Consider the following 17,090-nt stretch of genomic DNA (forward strand, 5'->3'; position numbering starts at 1 on the left):
ATAGACAGCTTAGTGGGCAATTTTGGGGTGCAGGGAAAATATATCCGTACAGTCCAAACAGGATGATCGAGGGATGAGTCACTGTTTAACACAACTGGGGGTGGGGGCGTCTATAACTCAATGATGAGGGAAGTCATTGAAAATCACAACAGATTTAATTGTATCTCAATCAGCACACCTTGGTAACTTGCTATGTTTCAAACGTAAACTTCTGCTTTTAGCCACGCATGGCCCCTCTAGTGATTTCTAGCTCATTCCTCTAGTGGGCTAGCATTTTGCTTTCTTATACTTTGTCAGTCCCACAGGAAAGAGATTAGGCAGCTTTTATTTGCGCATACCCCCTTGCTGCTCCCCTGTCTGCCTGACCCATTCCTTTACACATGTCTCTGACCGGACACGTGTAACAGATACAGTAGGTTCTTCTCTTCAAAAAAAAGGCTCTGTAAATTATTGAATAACCAATGTTCAATCAAGAGATCAGAAAGCACAGCAAAATCAGTACCTGAAAACAATTCCATTTGTAAGAAACGGAAGTCTTCTCAGAAAAATGTACTTTAAACATTATGTGAAAAAAAATAACTATTTCAGGAGTTCCTGTCGATTTACTTTTTTGTCACTGTATGATAATTTTGTGTTTTACAATAATATATACAGATCATATTCATTACCATTCAAAAAGTACTAGAAGTGCCCAATTTAAACCCCTTCGATCCCTTGTTTACTAAACATTTTAATAGCCCTCAGATAATTGTCTCCTTCCCTTATATACAAAATATTTTAATGAGCAAACCATGCCACAAGTGCATCTATTAACCAATGCAGAATAACTATGTGGGATATGTGTTCTTCATTTTAACACAGAAAATGTGTTTCTTTAATTGTGACATGCACAGCAGAGGTTCATACAAGCAGCCTTGGCAGTCACTCTTGCAAATACTTGTTTTTTTGTTATATAAAATGAAGAATATGTATTAAGAAATAGATTATCTCACTGTGGCAAAGTGTCCGCCCCCTATGTATACAGTATCTGTGCACCGTTATTATTTATTGTATTATAATTTATTGTTTGGCAGCATGGATGGGGTTAAAAGCCCCATCATAAAAACCTTGTGAAGAAGGTGACCATCTCCCGAGTTAATTCATTGATTAACTGTTGCTAATCGGGAGATGGTCACCTGTATAAAAAGCCTGCAGTTTTCTGTGCTCTGGCTGGAGAGTAGTGGAGAGAACGAGAGCGAGAGAAGGCATCTGAGAACGAAAGAAACTTAAGAAATCAAGGATCAGTGAAGACTACTGCCCAGCCTGACTTACATTCCTTAGTGTTCGTGATTTTGTTTTGTTTGATTATTTATTCTAACTATGTGTGTTTATTTTTGTTCAAAATGTTCATTTTATTGTATGGAAAATAAAGCACGCCGCAGCGCCTTTTGCCCTGCAGCACTTGCGTCTGTGTTTGTTCCTGCATCTGGACTGACGTCACCACTCAACCATTCCTGTGACACTCATCAACATATTCCCTAGATAGAAAGACTGCAACTCAGCAGGTGTGGACTGGCTGACAAATTAATATTTTCTCACATCTAATCATCTTGTAGAAGTAACTCACCATCTACCCTTTAATAATCTCTAATGATCTGAATGGACAGAGGTCTCTTGCATTTTAAAAAACTAGCCTTTTCCACATGTGAGTACCACTTGTGCCAACAACATACAATCGTCACACAGTTTTTATTCATCGGGCATAAAGATACATTAGTATATGAACAGAGACATTTATATTATCGCTTTTCCAAAACTAAGTGACAGTTTCTATTTTTCACAATAGGATGCCCAACTACCACTGGCTAATTCATAAAACAACAAGGGTATTATGACATTTGCATTAATGCACATGTGGTGCTCAAGGCATGTGTTGCTCACTATTATTTTGTAATATCAATTAAAACGCAGCCCAACCAGGATTAAAGTTCAGCTATATTCAGTCTAACGTTGTTCGGTAAACATACAGAAGAGCTTTCCAGAAATTAAAACTAGGCATCTTTTTCACAGCAAAACAAAAACTTACATACAAATACAATACAAACTAACATAACCCAAACAGCAAGAGGGAAAACAGAGATTTTATAACCCACAGCAGTAAGGACAGGCTTGTCCTTTAACTTGGATGGTTAATTTCTCTACTACTCAACAAAATGAACAACATAGGTTGCTCAATATTGTCTCTTGCTAGACCAAATCAGATCATTTGTTCTGGTCAGGAAAGGTTAACTCTGAATTGCAAAATTGTGAAAAAATCTTAATAGTTCCTATTCAGTACTCTATGACTCAGTGTGCTATTCTTGTTGTCCTCCTTGTTTTGTACCATATGAAACCACAAACATTCCAGGAATTAGTTTTTTTTGCAGATTTACAAACCAGCAGTCATCCCTAAAACCGTGTGAACAGTTGAGATGCGTTGCAGGGATACCTCAAAGTTTTATTTTCAACCATCAAGAAAGGTTTGAGGTATTCTAATAACTCCTAAGTAAATGTTTTGTGAATACGGCCCAGTGCAACAGCTTTTCTGACTAGTCCATGTCTTTGCCAGATTGGATATATGCATTACTGTGACAACCTATGTACAGTAAGTGTGGATAAGTGCAGATATGCTCCATGTAAAGTTGTGTTTTCTAATATACACTGTACAGTGTACTGTGATCAAATATACACAAACAGGAGCAGACCTACCTCATTGACCTGCTTCTTGTCCAAATGAAAGACCTGCCCTGAGCTGGTCGAGGCAATCTCCTCATAGGCTTTGTAACCAATGTGGCCACGGTCATCACAGTCTCCAGTAAGCACAAACACAACCTGCACAGCACCGAGAGAAATAAGAGAGAGATGTGATCAAACCCACTCACTACTTCCCATAAGAGATACAAAACACAACGTGTGAGACGCTTCAGCATGCAACCTTTTCTGTTTCTCTTTCACCTGGGACTGCTTTTGCTGGATGAGCTGCAATACTTCGTGGGTGAGTTTGTAGTCTTTGGACCGGGCATCTGTGAAGACATAGATAAAAGATCCAGGCAGAGAGATCTCCAGAGCAATCTTGATAGCACCAATGCTCATCTCTGGACAATCTCCACCTCCCTATTAACAGAAATGTAAAATTAATGAAAATACTTGATGAATGATATTGATGAATGAGGATTTATTTTTTTAATTAACAATCAGCTGAAATATTAACCATCACATTTTCTCCACCAAGCATATATGCAAGGGTCAAGTGAAAATGTCTTAGACTCACAATTGTTTCCTGCATTGCACAGATACAACAGCAAAATTTTATTTGAACTATACTGGTTCTCACTATTACTGATAATATTACTGAGTACTGATCCTCCAGTTAAGCAAAGGGATATGTCTTCTCGCACTGTTTAAGGTCAAGAACATCAGAAACTGCAGTATTCAAACCAAGTCGAGGGACACATCTGGAAGCAAGCTATCTGTATTTAAAAGAATGGAATGCAAACACCACATCGTTTCTTCCATCTTGGCAAGAACAAAAACAATTAAGAAAAGCACTGCAGCTGTGATACAAAAATGCATCTCCACAGTCCTTTAATATATTCAATTGTATTGATTTGTTTGGTAGCAAAAAACATCTAATGAACCTAAAACTCTACCCACAGGGATAAGGCTGCAGCGAGTTGTATTGAAAGAAAGGAGCCCTGAAAAGAAGCTGCTTTCAGACTTGCAGAGTTACACATGACAGAGATTCCTCCTTGGCAAGGCTTGTGTTTCCCAGGAAAGCAAATCTGTTTTTTCCTCCAGTTGGATCAATTTTTATTTTTTAAATAAAAGCTGTACTTTGTCACCACTCACACACACATGCAGAGATGAAATACAAACATGTACACAATGCATGAATATGCAATCAGCCCTGCCAATCTCCACAGCCATGCAATTCTATGAACCTCTCATCTCTCTACTTCCACAAAGTGTGCCAGTTATTGGCAATTTTGATGTGGACACTTTTCTGTAATTCATATAGGCCCCTGGAGAGCAATTAGATGAAAATTCCTTTTAATCACCGCTGCCCGTGGCCTGGATCCTGTTGCTAAGGTTCTAAATCTACTGGTATTTCCATGCTTGTTCTGCACTTACCTGTACATAAAGCTCCCTGAGTTCATACTGGAACTTCTTTGGATCTGTGGTAATAGTGACTGGTCCAATCTCTGAAAGGAAGAATTTTAGCAGTATTCACTATTATTGTTTCATTAGTTTATTTATCCAACCATTTCATTTCTTTAAAATGTTCCTGACATAAAAGGGTACATAAAGTGGCCACTGTTTTTACTATTAAACATGTGAAAGCCTTCCTAATTAATCCTATTTTTGAGCCGTTTGGCCCAGGCTGGAAGTGTGAATGATTTGGCTGACATGATGGTCCCTGGTGGTCCAGAGTTCCAATTCTGACAAGAAGCCCTCAGGCTATGGTGGTGTAATCCAATACTTTTGCAACGAGGAAGACTGGTACGAGAGATCCCCTATCGCCACACCATATGTATTTGGCTAAGAAAAACTCCAGGACACAGGGCATGAAAACTTAGAAAATAGATTGCTTTCCAAAGCCACTTTGACAGCTACAGGAGCTCAGATGCATTAGCATTCCAGCACTGTGCAGGTGCTGCCTTATCATTAATCACCCAGTTGATAAGCTAGTTTTCTCCACCTTGTCTGCCAAAGTGTCTCAAGGCTTGTAGGGATGCTCTGCAGGCTACTTTCAAAACAACTTGTTCTTGTGGTGGGAGACTCAGTTGTAAAGGTAAGCTGGGGAAACCAGCCATGTTATTAAGTTAGTATTAACTTTTATAGCAGACTGCTTGTTCTACTAAATGCAACAAGAACATTCACAAGAACTTTACTCTTTCCTCTGCATTCCCTACATAGATTTTTTATTTTTTTTTGGAAAACGCCAGACTTAATTGTAAACTTAGAGGTGGCTTAAGCACAACATTAGAGTTTCAGACCAAGCCATCCAAACAAAAGCCTAACCGATCTTGCAAAACATGAGTGATGTCAAGAGTATGAGCACGACATGGCCGCTGAAGCTCCATTTCTGAGGACCCTTACAACACAGTTTGAAACGTACCCTTAGGAGAGCATCTTGACTTAATACAAGTTTATTACTGTGAAGAAACCCCAGCAGAGTCATAAGCAGACCACTCAAATGGATTACCGTCATTTCATTATGGTACCATTATCATTCTACCAATAGCTTATACCTTTAGTGGCCATTGTGTTACCTTTGCCCTTTGGTAAAGAGCTATTGCATTTCCATTGTAGTGTCATTACATTGCTATTGAATATCAATGATCAGATCAGATATTGGTCAGATGACAAAAATGACTATTTTAGCCGCTTGTGTTAATTTGTTTTCTTACAGCAGCAGTGTCTTGACCGTGTTAAATTGGATCCAAATCTAAATACTCATTCTAGCCACAATAGGTTCTGCCAGCAGTGTAAGGCTATTGGCATTCAATAAAAAAGAAAAAGGCACAGCTAGGCATCTACACCAACCAGTATCATGAGAATATAAACTTAACAGTTTAGGAAGGCTACATCACTGTGTTACAAATATAAATGTAATGGAGTCATTTTTGAAGTTCTCAGTCTCCTGCATAGAGAACTCAAATAAAAATGTTGATTCTGTATCCCACATGGTTACGAAAATGCAAAAACGTTTATAATACTGCAATAGTAGAACAAACTACGGGAAAAAAATAAGTTATGTCACACTATTAAGAAAAAGACTTAATAAAAAGCCCCTAACTGCCTGCTGGCAGTAATTGATAATGGCTCCTTCTGGGTCTTATAATGAATGTCATTACTTTCATTATCATAGAGCTTCTTTTAAATAATCTGTTTATTCTCTGTTCGATTGTAGTACAAACTGACATACAACTAATTCATGCTTCATATTGGGCCTGTTTAAAATTTAATTATAAATGTATTATTAATAATAAATTTTCATTTAATGGTTAAACACATCACAGTCTTATTTTATTATATTTTTTTTACACAATTATATTCATTTTACCTGCACAAGCCCAAAACTTTAGAACAACTTGCTTGTAAAAGCTAAATGAACAGGTTTTTTGTATTACTGGTATGTATAATAATCCTTGAACCGCATTCTCTGAATTTGTAAATTTGGCAGCAGAAGCTTGAACTTAGGGAACATTTATTTCCTCAATTAAACCCATTTCCAACTTACAGTGTGGTTTATTTGGCTGAATACATGAATGGAAAAGTTAATTCACCTTTTTTGTCTTATGATTAACTAGTGTGGTTTGTATCTCTGCCCCCTGGACTGATCTCTATCTTCTCTCCCACAGGCCTGAGGTAAGAATGAATCCAGTGCACACACAGAATGTCACACACAGAAAGGCCCTCGCAATCGTGCAATAAAAGTTACAAGTATTTGTATAAAATCTAGGTTTATCAAGTTATAGGCAAATGCAATCTGTCTAATGAAGGCTTGGAGTTTACCAGTGCACAATCAAGGCAGTTCTAGTGCTCACAGACAGACAGGCAGATGGATGGACGGACACAATCAGCACATAAGGGTCCTCATTTTTTAGAAGAGATTCTTAATCAGAATACAGCCAATCAGGCGTAATGATGTTAGTTTTACTATCAGCTTTGTGGAAGGATTCAGATACCCATTCCATACCCTTTTTGGAATACAAATACACTGGTTTAAATAATGTAAAATCAATGGCCAGAAAATCAAGGATTATTATCAGTCCCATATCAGCATTCTTTGGAAATTTTAAACAGACTGGGTCATAATATAACCAAATCAGTCCAGTATCAGCATCCAAAGACATTTGTGTCTGCTTGGAGCCACTTGTACAGTATACTGGTAACCATACATCATTCATTTATATTTTCTAAGCAGTGTCCCACCATCATGTTAAATTGTATACTGTCTAAAAAGACTAAACTATTATTAAATTTTGTTGGTTTGCTGCATATGTTTGTGGTTTAGATTCTTGTGCACTTGATTATTCAGAAAGCTGTCAAGTTTCTTAGCATTTCCCAAGGGTTTTTAGCCGTGTGGACACAATCTCCCCACCCCCTTGAAATCCATGGCCACTACCACGCTGTGAGTCAAACAGCATAACATAGGAGGATATGAGAATACAAAGCTTCGGGAGCGGACATGTTCTACTCCAAATTTAATATGGATCATACAGCTCAACTCAACTATTCCTTGACATGGCCAGCTCCTGTGATATTGTTTTGTCGTCTTCAAACAAAGACTTTACACAAATGCACATTCTGATAAAAAGCTCAGCTTAAATGCAATAGCTTTCTCATGAACAATCAATTAAAAATCTCCTACAACCTGACATGATCAGGATTTTAGATTAATTCAGAGATAACTAAAATAGTGACTAAAACACCCACTACAAGATCAGTCCTCGCAACACCAGGAATCTTTAAGCTGCAGACGTATTATCTGTGTAGTTAGCACAAGTAAAGACTGACTCTTACAGGAGTTTCAGTTTCAGTTTTAAGTTGTCCTAAAACTCTAGGAAATCAACACTCAGTCTTCACAGGGCAACAGAGATTATGTAGCTGTGGAAGTAATTACCTTAACAGCCCACAACATTTATTTTCATTTTTTCATCTCCTTCGGCAATATGTTGCCTTCAGTATGCCTAATTACAACCTTCTATGAAACTAATTACAGTGTGAGTCACAAAAAGGTGAATTGTGGCAACCTGGTTTTCAAGAAGCCATAAATTATTCTTAAATAAGGCTATTCACAAGCAGCCAGGCACTTCCTAATGGACAATTACCTTGTCCACTTTATTTGTACCCTTTGACTATCTTTTATATACTAACAACATATATTCTTGTCAATAAAATACTATGGAATGCACTAACTGCATTTATTACACACACACACACACACACACACACACACACACACACACACACACACACACACACACACACAGGGGCTGACTGGCTATAGTCCCAGCAGTTAAAGGCACTGGGACTATAGCCAGTCAAGTCATTGGACATCATTGGCTGCCGCTTGCAAAAGCATCTTTCAAAAACTGAAAGTTGTTTGTTTGGTTTTTTTTTTCCCTGTGGGGGGCCATACACCACAATTCATCATCATCATCGTCATCATCATCATCATCATCGTCATCATCATCATCATCATCAAGAAACAGGCAAATGCAAACCATGTGCATCTGTTTCACTATTCAAACTTATTTAACTCAGAGAACTGGAAACAAAGCAAGGAGACATATTGATTTTCTCGGCGATAGTTGTCCGACAGCTTTGTCAACAGGGTTAAAAAGAGATGCCCTGTTTTATAATGATCTGTGTAATATATCTGTAAAACAAGCTTATCCAAACATAATACCTGTTAAATTAACAGCTGACTAAATTCTCACAAGGGGCTGCTCAATATCTTTGACAGCAGCTGAGCACAAAACGTTCTCTTCTTCTGGTAATTACCTGTCCGTTTTTGTTTTGTTTTTAGTTTTTTTTTTTTTTTTTTTTTTTATGTGCTGAGGCAGTTTAAATAAGCATCTGAAAAAGACAAAATTCCCATTTCACTTGTTATTTCTTAACTAATCCCCAAATTCCTAATACGAGAAATGTTTAACTTTCCATACCGTTGGGTTGTTGTCCTGTTTTGTTTTGTTTTTGGAGATGGGAGTGGGCTGATTGATTGAAGAGCTGGTCCTGGGGCAAAATCCCAGGGCTGTCTAATGGATCTGGATTGAACTACAATTTTAGGCTGGGCCATTAGCTTTCCCACAGGAAGAGTTCTGGCTAATTTCAGTGAGACAAACCTGAGGTCACGCGAAAGACGGCCGTTCAAATGGATGGATCTGGGATGAGACACAAGGAATTCAAGATAACTTATCCGCAAACATTGTTGTGGCCTGAGTTTAACTGAAACACAACCAAGTCTTGGGACCAAGTGCATTATAGGATCGGCTCATAGTTTTCTGATTCATTGTCAGTATTGTCAAAAATGAAAAAGTAGTATGTTACATTAAGCCAAACAAAAAAGTTCAGTCTACCTCTTAATTATTGTGTTCCTCCATCAGCGGAAATAAAAAGTGTCAGAGAGAACATTATATTTAATAAATATGTTTAATATTATTGGTATAGATATTAATAGTGTTGTTTATTGAACAAACATGCTGAACACTGAATTTTATCTGAAAATGTATTTTATTTTAATGAAGGGTATTGCATATTTTGTAAATAGTACAAAAGCTAACTCTCTTTGATAGCAGGCTGCATTTTAAACACTAAGGTAGACATTGAGGTCTTTATTGAAATCTCACACACACACACACACACACACACACACACACACACACACACACACACACACACACACACACACAAGCTTTTCCAGACTATTATTTCCTTTCTGTTTACAGCAGCAGGATAGTGCTTAAAAGAGCTGTCAGATATTTATCATATGAAACCTCATAAAAAGAACAAAAGCAGGATTCTTATTTTGAGTGATCAGGCTCGTGCGATACAACCCATTAAAACTATTCAGTATTTTACACGAGCCAAGAAATAACAGTCAGGCTGACAGCACAAGCTTGATATTATTTAATAGCAAATAATAAGGTACTATACAGTAACTGCATACTGTATGTGTTTTACAGTAGTGAGGTAATGGTATGCTGTATTTTCAAAGGGTCAAATTCCAAAAAGTCCAATCCAGGTCTTTTATTAAAATCATGCTCTTATGTGATTATTAAATGGAATAAGTTAAGCTTTACATTTTAAAGAACTTTGTTTATATATATATATATATATATATATATATATATATATATATATATATATATACATATACACACACACACACACACACACACACACACACACACACACACACACACACACACACACATATAATGTAATGGCACTCTAGGTGCCAACCCCTGTTTTACAGGATTTTATTTCAAATTGGGTCTTTGCTTTTACTCATATTTCATAAATGTCAGGCTCCAAATCCTGGAAAATGTATTGCTCAGCATTGGCTGCAGGCCCTTATAAAACTCACCGTTACAATGTATTAATTTGTTGCCATGTAATTACGCATTTGTTTCGGAAGGCTAAAAGTTAGTGTATTTTAAAAAGAAAAGCAAACAAAAAAGTTGTTTAACACTGGCCTCCACCCAAGTCTTCATAAAACGTCCAGTTGACATTAATGTTACATATCCCGACTTCATGAATGATAGCTGGCAAGTCTAAAACACAGAGTCTTTGGGCTGTTTTATAATTTAAAGTTTACAGGTTGTCCAAGAGGAAAAGGAAACCAGACTACAATTTGTTAGCAGTAACTTGAACCCTTTTTGTCTTAATGAGGCTGGCACCAGGAGACAGTCGTTTAATTACATTTATTTTTAGGATCATTATACAAAAACTTTTCTTCTTTGTTGAAAATTTGTATAGTTTAGTTTCATCAACCACTAATAACTGTGGCCTTTGCCAAAAGGTTTGGTCTTTGTAGAGCCATTTAAAGACATTAATGCTCACAGATCTGATGGTATTTTTTCAATTAAAAAATAACAACCAATATTGTTAGTCGCTGAATCTCACTGTCTTCTTTTCCATCTATTTCTGTGTGTGCTGATTTCTTGAAGCCTTCGGCAATCTGCTGCAAGCATTAAGTGTAGACGAGTCTTTTTAAAAGAAATCTAAGGGCTTATTAACAGACATTTGCCAGTGCAATTGTACAATAGCTATATTGTTTTCAGCCACACAGTGATTGGAAAGCGAAGTGAGATCTAAACACACACTCTAGCTTTCAAGAGGGTCAAAGGTTTTTTTTGCTGTTTTTTTTTTTTTTTTTAATCAGATCCAGATACAAAAGATGTTTGGGTTTAACAGAAAATTAAAGATTTGGAGCTGTAGATTAATATGGTCTTGTCTGTGTGATAATTCTTAGCAAATCAGTTTTTAGAATGAAAGATATATGCTGTGAATATGTCTCACCTAGTTTGTGCCTCCATTCCAGTCTAACAATTCCCAGTTTGCCTAACTGTTTCACTTTCTTCTATATGTATTTTTGCTGTTTTCTGATGCATTTTTTTCTTTTCTTGTTTTTTTCACAGCTACAGAACCCACCCAGTCTGGCTGTCTTGGCCTCAGCATTGCTTTGGGTCTTTGCAATGGATTTACAGACTTACAAGCAGATGTACTGCATAGTTACAGATGTATTTCTAATAAATCTGAAGCCCTTACAGAACAGCCTATTCGAACAGCAGCCCCACACACAGTGTACTCCAAGAAAACCTGAATAAGAAGAAACATCTTGCTTCCAGTTGGGCATGACCGTTTGCCCATGTACTCAGTTTTACAGCTCCAGTCATTTACGTCAGTCTTTATATTTTAAAAAAAGCTACACAGCCACCCCAAATCCTTAATAGCGGCACAATCATATTGTTCTCCTCCCTACTGTGGGCAGAAGAACTCTTGGATGGGAAGGTAAAAGCCTGTGGAAAGTACATATTTGAAAATGCCTCCTAGTACCAGTAATCAAGTGAGTTCGTGGAAATCAGGTCACAAACATTTTTCCCATAATAATCATGAATGTTGTGGAAAATTGACATTATAGGTCAGTTAAAAAGCCAGTGATAAAAAGCCAAATTCTGCAACGATTTACAAAAAAGCTATTTGATGCTAAGATTGGATACTTAAATTTCAAAGCCTCGTTAATTTAGATCAAAAGTAACACTTACCTATTGCAATAGTATTAACCTCATTTTTTATACCCGTTCCCCAATTTCAAATGCCTGTGACGTTGACTAGAGCTGATCCCGTAGTTATTAAAGAGACCATTGCGAAGCACTAGAACATTAGAAATTCATGGTGCAGGGGAGGAAATAGACAAACCTAGGTAAAGGGGTCAGTAGACATAAACAACTAAGACAGCAGAACAACAGCTTGACCATTAAACATCCCTTCCCATAAACAGAAGTAGACTGCAAGCCGCAACTGACAAGTAGAGATTAGGGGGAAGTTTCTCACTCAGCCAGGATATGCCTCAGGGTCAGTCTCTTTCAAAGTCTGTCTTTAATTTTGCACAAAAGATCCCTCTGGCAAAGACTGGTGGTGAGAGCCTTCAAGAGAGGTTCTGCTGTGACTCTCTGTCAGTATCACCCATCTCCATTCAGCCAAGGCCAGTCTGAGGGCTGTGTTTGGAATGCCAAACAACCATGGAGAAAGAACTCCTGGGCTTAATTACTCTGTGATCTTTATGGCTAGGTGGTAATGTTTTTGTGACTAATTTTGAACACTTATGTTTAAAAATGAAAGAAGTAGTGTTTCCTTAGTTTATAATATTGTACAGTAAAATCAGTTGTGAAATAACTGTAGTCTTATTTGCAGTTGAAGGTTTTTAACTTAGGAGATCTAAGCCCTTAAAGAAAAGATTTCCAGAGCAGTTTAAGCTCTGAGATGGAACTGGACAATCCCAATACAGTCACACTGGCTGGGTCGCATGACCACATTCCCACTTTGTATCTCACAGGAGGTTTTGCGATAAATGTACCTCTTGGTTGCATCACACACCTAAGCCAAGATATATTACACAACTACTGCACACCCTCTTATTACCAATCTCTGCTATTTATTTTTAACAGGATCCCACAACGTATTGAACACTGTAACTCTTTTCATGTGTGTCCCACAGATAACACACATTTCATGCTATCCAATAGCACAAGACGACTTTTCTGGTTAATAAACAAATGCAGATGTTGGCAAATATAGCTTGATGCTTAGATCATGTGGAATATCCAATGCAGACGTCTGTAGAAAAAAATCTGACTAAAACTATATGGAATGAGTTCAAAAGAATCTGCAAACCACACCACAATGGGATCCTTCAGCACCAACCAAAATTAAACAACTGAACTCAAGAAGTCTAACCAAGGTTTTAACAAGCTAACCTTTTACACAACCTCTTACACAAATTGAAAATAAAGACATCACTCTTAAGTCCCTTTTGTATCAGGGCATACATTTAACCATGTACTGCATACATTTAACCATTGTACTGCATTGTAACCTTGTGTTGCTCTGTAACACATGTAAGTTGCCTTGGATAAAGGCACCTGACAAATAAATAAATAGCAATAATAATATTTTGAAGCCTTTATTGAATTTATGAGCAAATCTTTGTCATATGCTACTAAGTCCACACAAGTACCTTCCTAAGGTGTGGCAGTGGCAGTGAAAAGAGGCAAAGAAAGTGAATATAGATGCCATTAAGTCTAAATCATAATATGTTTCAAACTAGTGGCAGGTTAAGCATGTGTTTGAGTGGGCATGCTCAATTGTAATGAGAGTGTGCAAACAGACATTCTCTAATAGACACTTTGTCATCCTACAGTATCCAAGCAGGCACACGGTTTATATTAATAGTTGACAAGCTGGTTAAATGTCCTGGACTAGAATGGACTGGATGGGCCACAGGCTGGGTAACACTGGTTAAGATAATTTAAATAGACCCTAAGTATATAGCTGCTACCCATTGGCTGGATAGCAAATAAAGGCCCATCTTTAATAGACATATTAAAGCTGGCAACTTGCTACACAGTTCTTTATCTTTCAGAGCTCAAGCACCTAAGTGACCGATTTTCATGTTATAGAAGCAGAAAGCCAACTACTGAGCAGTCTGAAGCTTCCTCTGTCTGTGCATCTTAAAAGCCTGGTTGATTACTGTAATAAGTTACTTTAACCCACCCACTACTGCAGAACTGTTCTATCCATGGCTCCCTAGTTATCTTTGGAAGTGCTTTACAATGGAATAGTTCAGGGGAAGTTAATCTAGCCAATAGCATAAAGAAAACTGACTATAGATATAGCCAGAAAACCAGAATTTGCACTGGCATAAACTCTACAAGCCATAGTATTTTTATAGTATATTCACCTCATAGAACTGTCTGTTAAATTAATAAATACAAATATATGCGGAAAAGACTACAATATTGACGGACAATGTTCAATATTCCTCTTGCCGCAGGGTAGCTGTGATATCCCAAACTGTGCCTCATTCACAGCTACAGTTTATACACCAACACTCAGGGTCAATGCTAAGTGGGCTCTTTCCAGTTGCCTTATCCCAGTGGAGAATATTAACTTCATTATCAATGAGAGAAATTAAGATGCAGACAATAGCCAGCGAGTGTTTTCAGATTGAAATTTCACTGACCAGACTGAAATATGAACAGGGGTGCTCAAGGCCAACACACTTGCATCCTGTAATAAACACACCGTCAGAGTGTGCACAGTATTGTAGATAAGTCAATCTCCTCTTAATACAGTTGGTGCTTTGTGTTCTGCTGATGTCAATCCTCCTGTTTTTAAAATCTCCCAAACGTTTTACTCTTTATTTTTAAAATAAATTCTGTTAAAACATATTTATGTTTACAATATATTCCTTTGTCAGTATCAATCTCTATGTCCGGTCTCCAGCACTGTGGCCCACAAGCTATCCAAGATTTAATCATAACAGAATTCAATTGAGGGTTCAATTGAGAATAATACATAATTTAGACCTCTTGCTAGCTTAATTATCCATTCTGACCAAGCATTTCAAAAATGCAAAAGGATGCATTACATTTCCAATGCAGTAAATTCTAGACTCCTGTCTCTCAAAAAAGGACTGTTGTTAACAAAGCCATGTTTCAGAAATAAAACTGTATCACTGCCTATGTATTTTGATGGCCTGTGCCCCTGTCCTCTACATCCACAAACACAAAGCATCCAATGTCCTTAAAAAAAAGGCTCAGACATGCCACTGAACTGCCTTTGGAGTGTTCAGGAAATGTTTCAGCAATATGTAGGCTCCCATGAGACCCCAAGCCCCAGTTCAAGAAAACACTTCAGTGTCAGAGCCATGGAAATTACAATGACGTCCTCTGGGACCCTGTGTTAATTTAAACAATATGTTGGGATTCCAGTGACTGAGAGTCTGCCTCAGGAGAGCTGCAGTCTCTCTTCCCACTCTGAAGACCTACAGTGTAAGATGGGAGGACTGGAACCACAAGGGTAAGGACACTTGCCTGTCGGAGTTACAGCAGTATTGTCTCAATCTTGATAGTGTCAGAACAAAACAACTATGAAACATCTCAAATGTCTTGTCCTACACTAAAAATGATAACAGCGAAAGCAAGTCTACGTTTCCCTGTGACAATCCTCAGGCTGAGGTTAAAATCTGTCAATGAATTAATAAAGTATTCATAACTTGTGGATAAAATAACTATTGAATGAATCTTTTTGTCCTCACATTAATCACCCTCAGTGACGATGTTAAAATCTGCTGATGGCCTCATTCAACATCTGCATTTTAGGTTCAGTGACTGGTTCTACCGGACAGATTCCTTCAATAACGATTTAATGAACTGCGAAATCCATTTGTGTCTCAAACTTGGACAAGGAGTGCTATGAAGTATGAAGCAATTTTTTTGTTTCCTTATTATTTCCTTGTTAGCAGTAGGGATATTAAACAGATGAAGGTATGCAATTTTTGTTGCAATGTATAAAAGTCATACATAAATCATTTGCCTGGTCCTATATTGTACAATTTGTTGTTCATCCAACTAAAAAAAGTTTAATTATTATTATACGCTCACCCAGAACCTGCCCTGAAGGTGCTGTAAGATGTTACAATTATTTTTGCCCAACATCTGTACATGACCACTACTTTAAAAACAGGAAACGTAAACCTTTTTTTTCAAAAATACACTGCATGTGTGTCTTATTTCAAAATGAGTGTTAAATTACCCTTTTGAGACTACAAGTCCAGTCAACAACCTAAAAAGAGACGCCAGTGCCCATTCTTTATTTCCTCTAGAATTCCTTCTCCGTGGCATCATGATTTACTTTCCTAGTGATAACCTCTGGCTCCCTGTAATTTGGACCAGTCATCTTTGAACAGCCACAAGTTTTAAAGACATCCATCACCAGCCAAGCTTTCATTTCAGCACAGATCAGCAGGGTAGTTTGTGTACCCATACAGTTGACATTAATGGCTGTTGAAGAAGAAAAAATATAATATTTATGAAATCTCCCTCTTAAATAAGCCCCCAACTTATTAATATTAATATAATGTTATTGGGTATTCCCTAAAATATGTGACATATATTTAAAACAAAAAAAACAACTTATACAACCCTGCGGAAATCTTATAAGAATAGACATACATGAAAAACAGCATCTTGAGGCCATAATAAATTATAAAGCAGTCAAATTTAAAAAAATTTTGCAATAAGGCATTGGAAATGCCTTCATGGATTTCTTGACCTATTGTTTCTGTTCAATTTCTTCCTTGTGAATACAGTGTGGTATGTTAACATTGTGCAGGTACTTTGAAGCATAAGAAACCCAGTACAACAAAATATAGCAACGGAAGAATAGATTACTGCTTGTTCTTGACATATAAGTAAAACATGGGTTTTAATAGATGTGTGCTTTACTGCTTTAACAGTTGTTTCCTGCAACAGATATCGCCTCAACTATCTTTGTTATCAAATGAAACTATAAGCTATTCAGATCTGTGCACCATATGCCAAATTAATCTGAAGTCTGTAATTTTAGCACTTTGCCCTCCCCACAATTACACAACTTAATAACATAGCAAGGCCTCTAATCAAATCAGAGCAGTTGCCGAGACTAATGATTAATATAACAGCTGATTTCTACTTTCAGGCTTTTGGCGAGTTTCACTTTGTAACTAGTTACACTGAATTACTGCCTTAAGTGTTGTGCAGCATGGGCCAGAAACTAGGGTTTAGAGCGAATCTGCTAATGAAGTCAGAATGTTTATTTATTTTTTTTTTATCTCTGACTCACATTCCTTTTGTTTCACTTTCTAGTAGTTTTGCTCAGCATGTGGGCCAGGAAGGGTTTGCTGTTTTAATCTTACTGTATCATTCCAGAAGAAAGGCAATGCTACTTTAGTAAACAGGATAGGAAATAAACCCTACTACAGCCCTTATTCTTTCTTCTTATATTTAAATACTCCA

The 17,090-nt window shown here is 37.3% G+C and overlaps 1 protein-coding gene across 2 annotated transcripts in view; it reads right to left on the reverse strand.

The window, feature by feature from the left end:
* Positions 1 to 17,090, reverse strand: part of hmcn1 (hemicentin 1) — a 91,848-nt gene that overhangs the window by 70,149 nt on the left and 4,609 nt on the right. For both annotated transcript variants that reach the window (XM_041271187.1, XM_041271186.1), the window contains exons 2-4: positions 4,150 to 4,220; positions 2,974 to 3,132; positions 2,728 to 2,850 (exon numbers count right to left, since the gene is read on the reverse strand). In XM_041271187.1, coding sequence (XP_041127121.1) covers positions 2,728 to 2,850; positions 2,974 to 3,132; positions 4,150 to 4,220 — 353 coding nt within the window. The remainder of the gene's footprint in view (positions 1 to 2,727; positions 2,851 to 2,973; positions 3,133 to 4,149; positions 4,221 to 17,090) is intronic.

This window comes from Polyodon spathula, chromosome 14, assembly GCF_017654505.1.
Source record: "Polyodon spathula isolate WHYD16114869_AA chromosome 14, ASM1765450v1, whole genome shotgun sequence".
NCBI lineage: Eukaryota > Metazoa > Chordata > Actinopteri > Acipenseriformes > Polyodontidae > Polyodon > Polyodon spathula.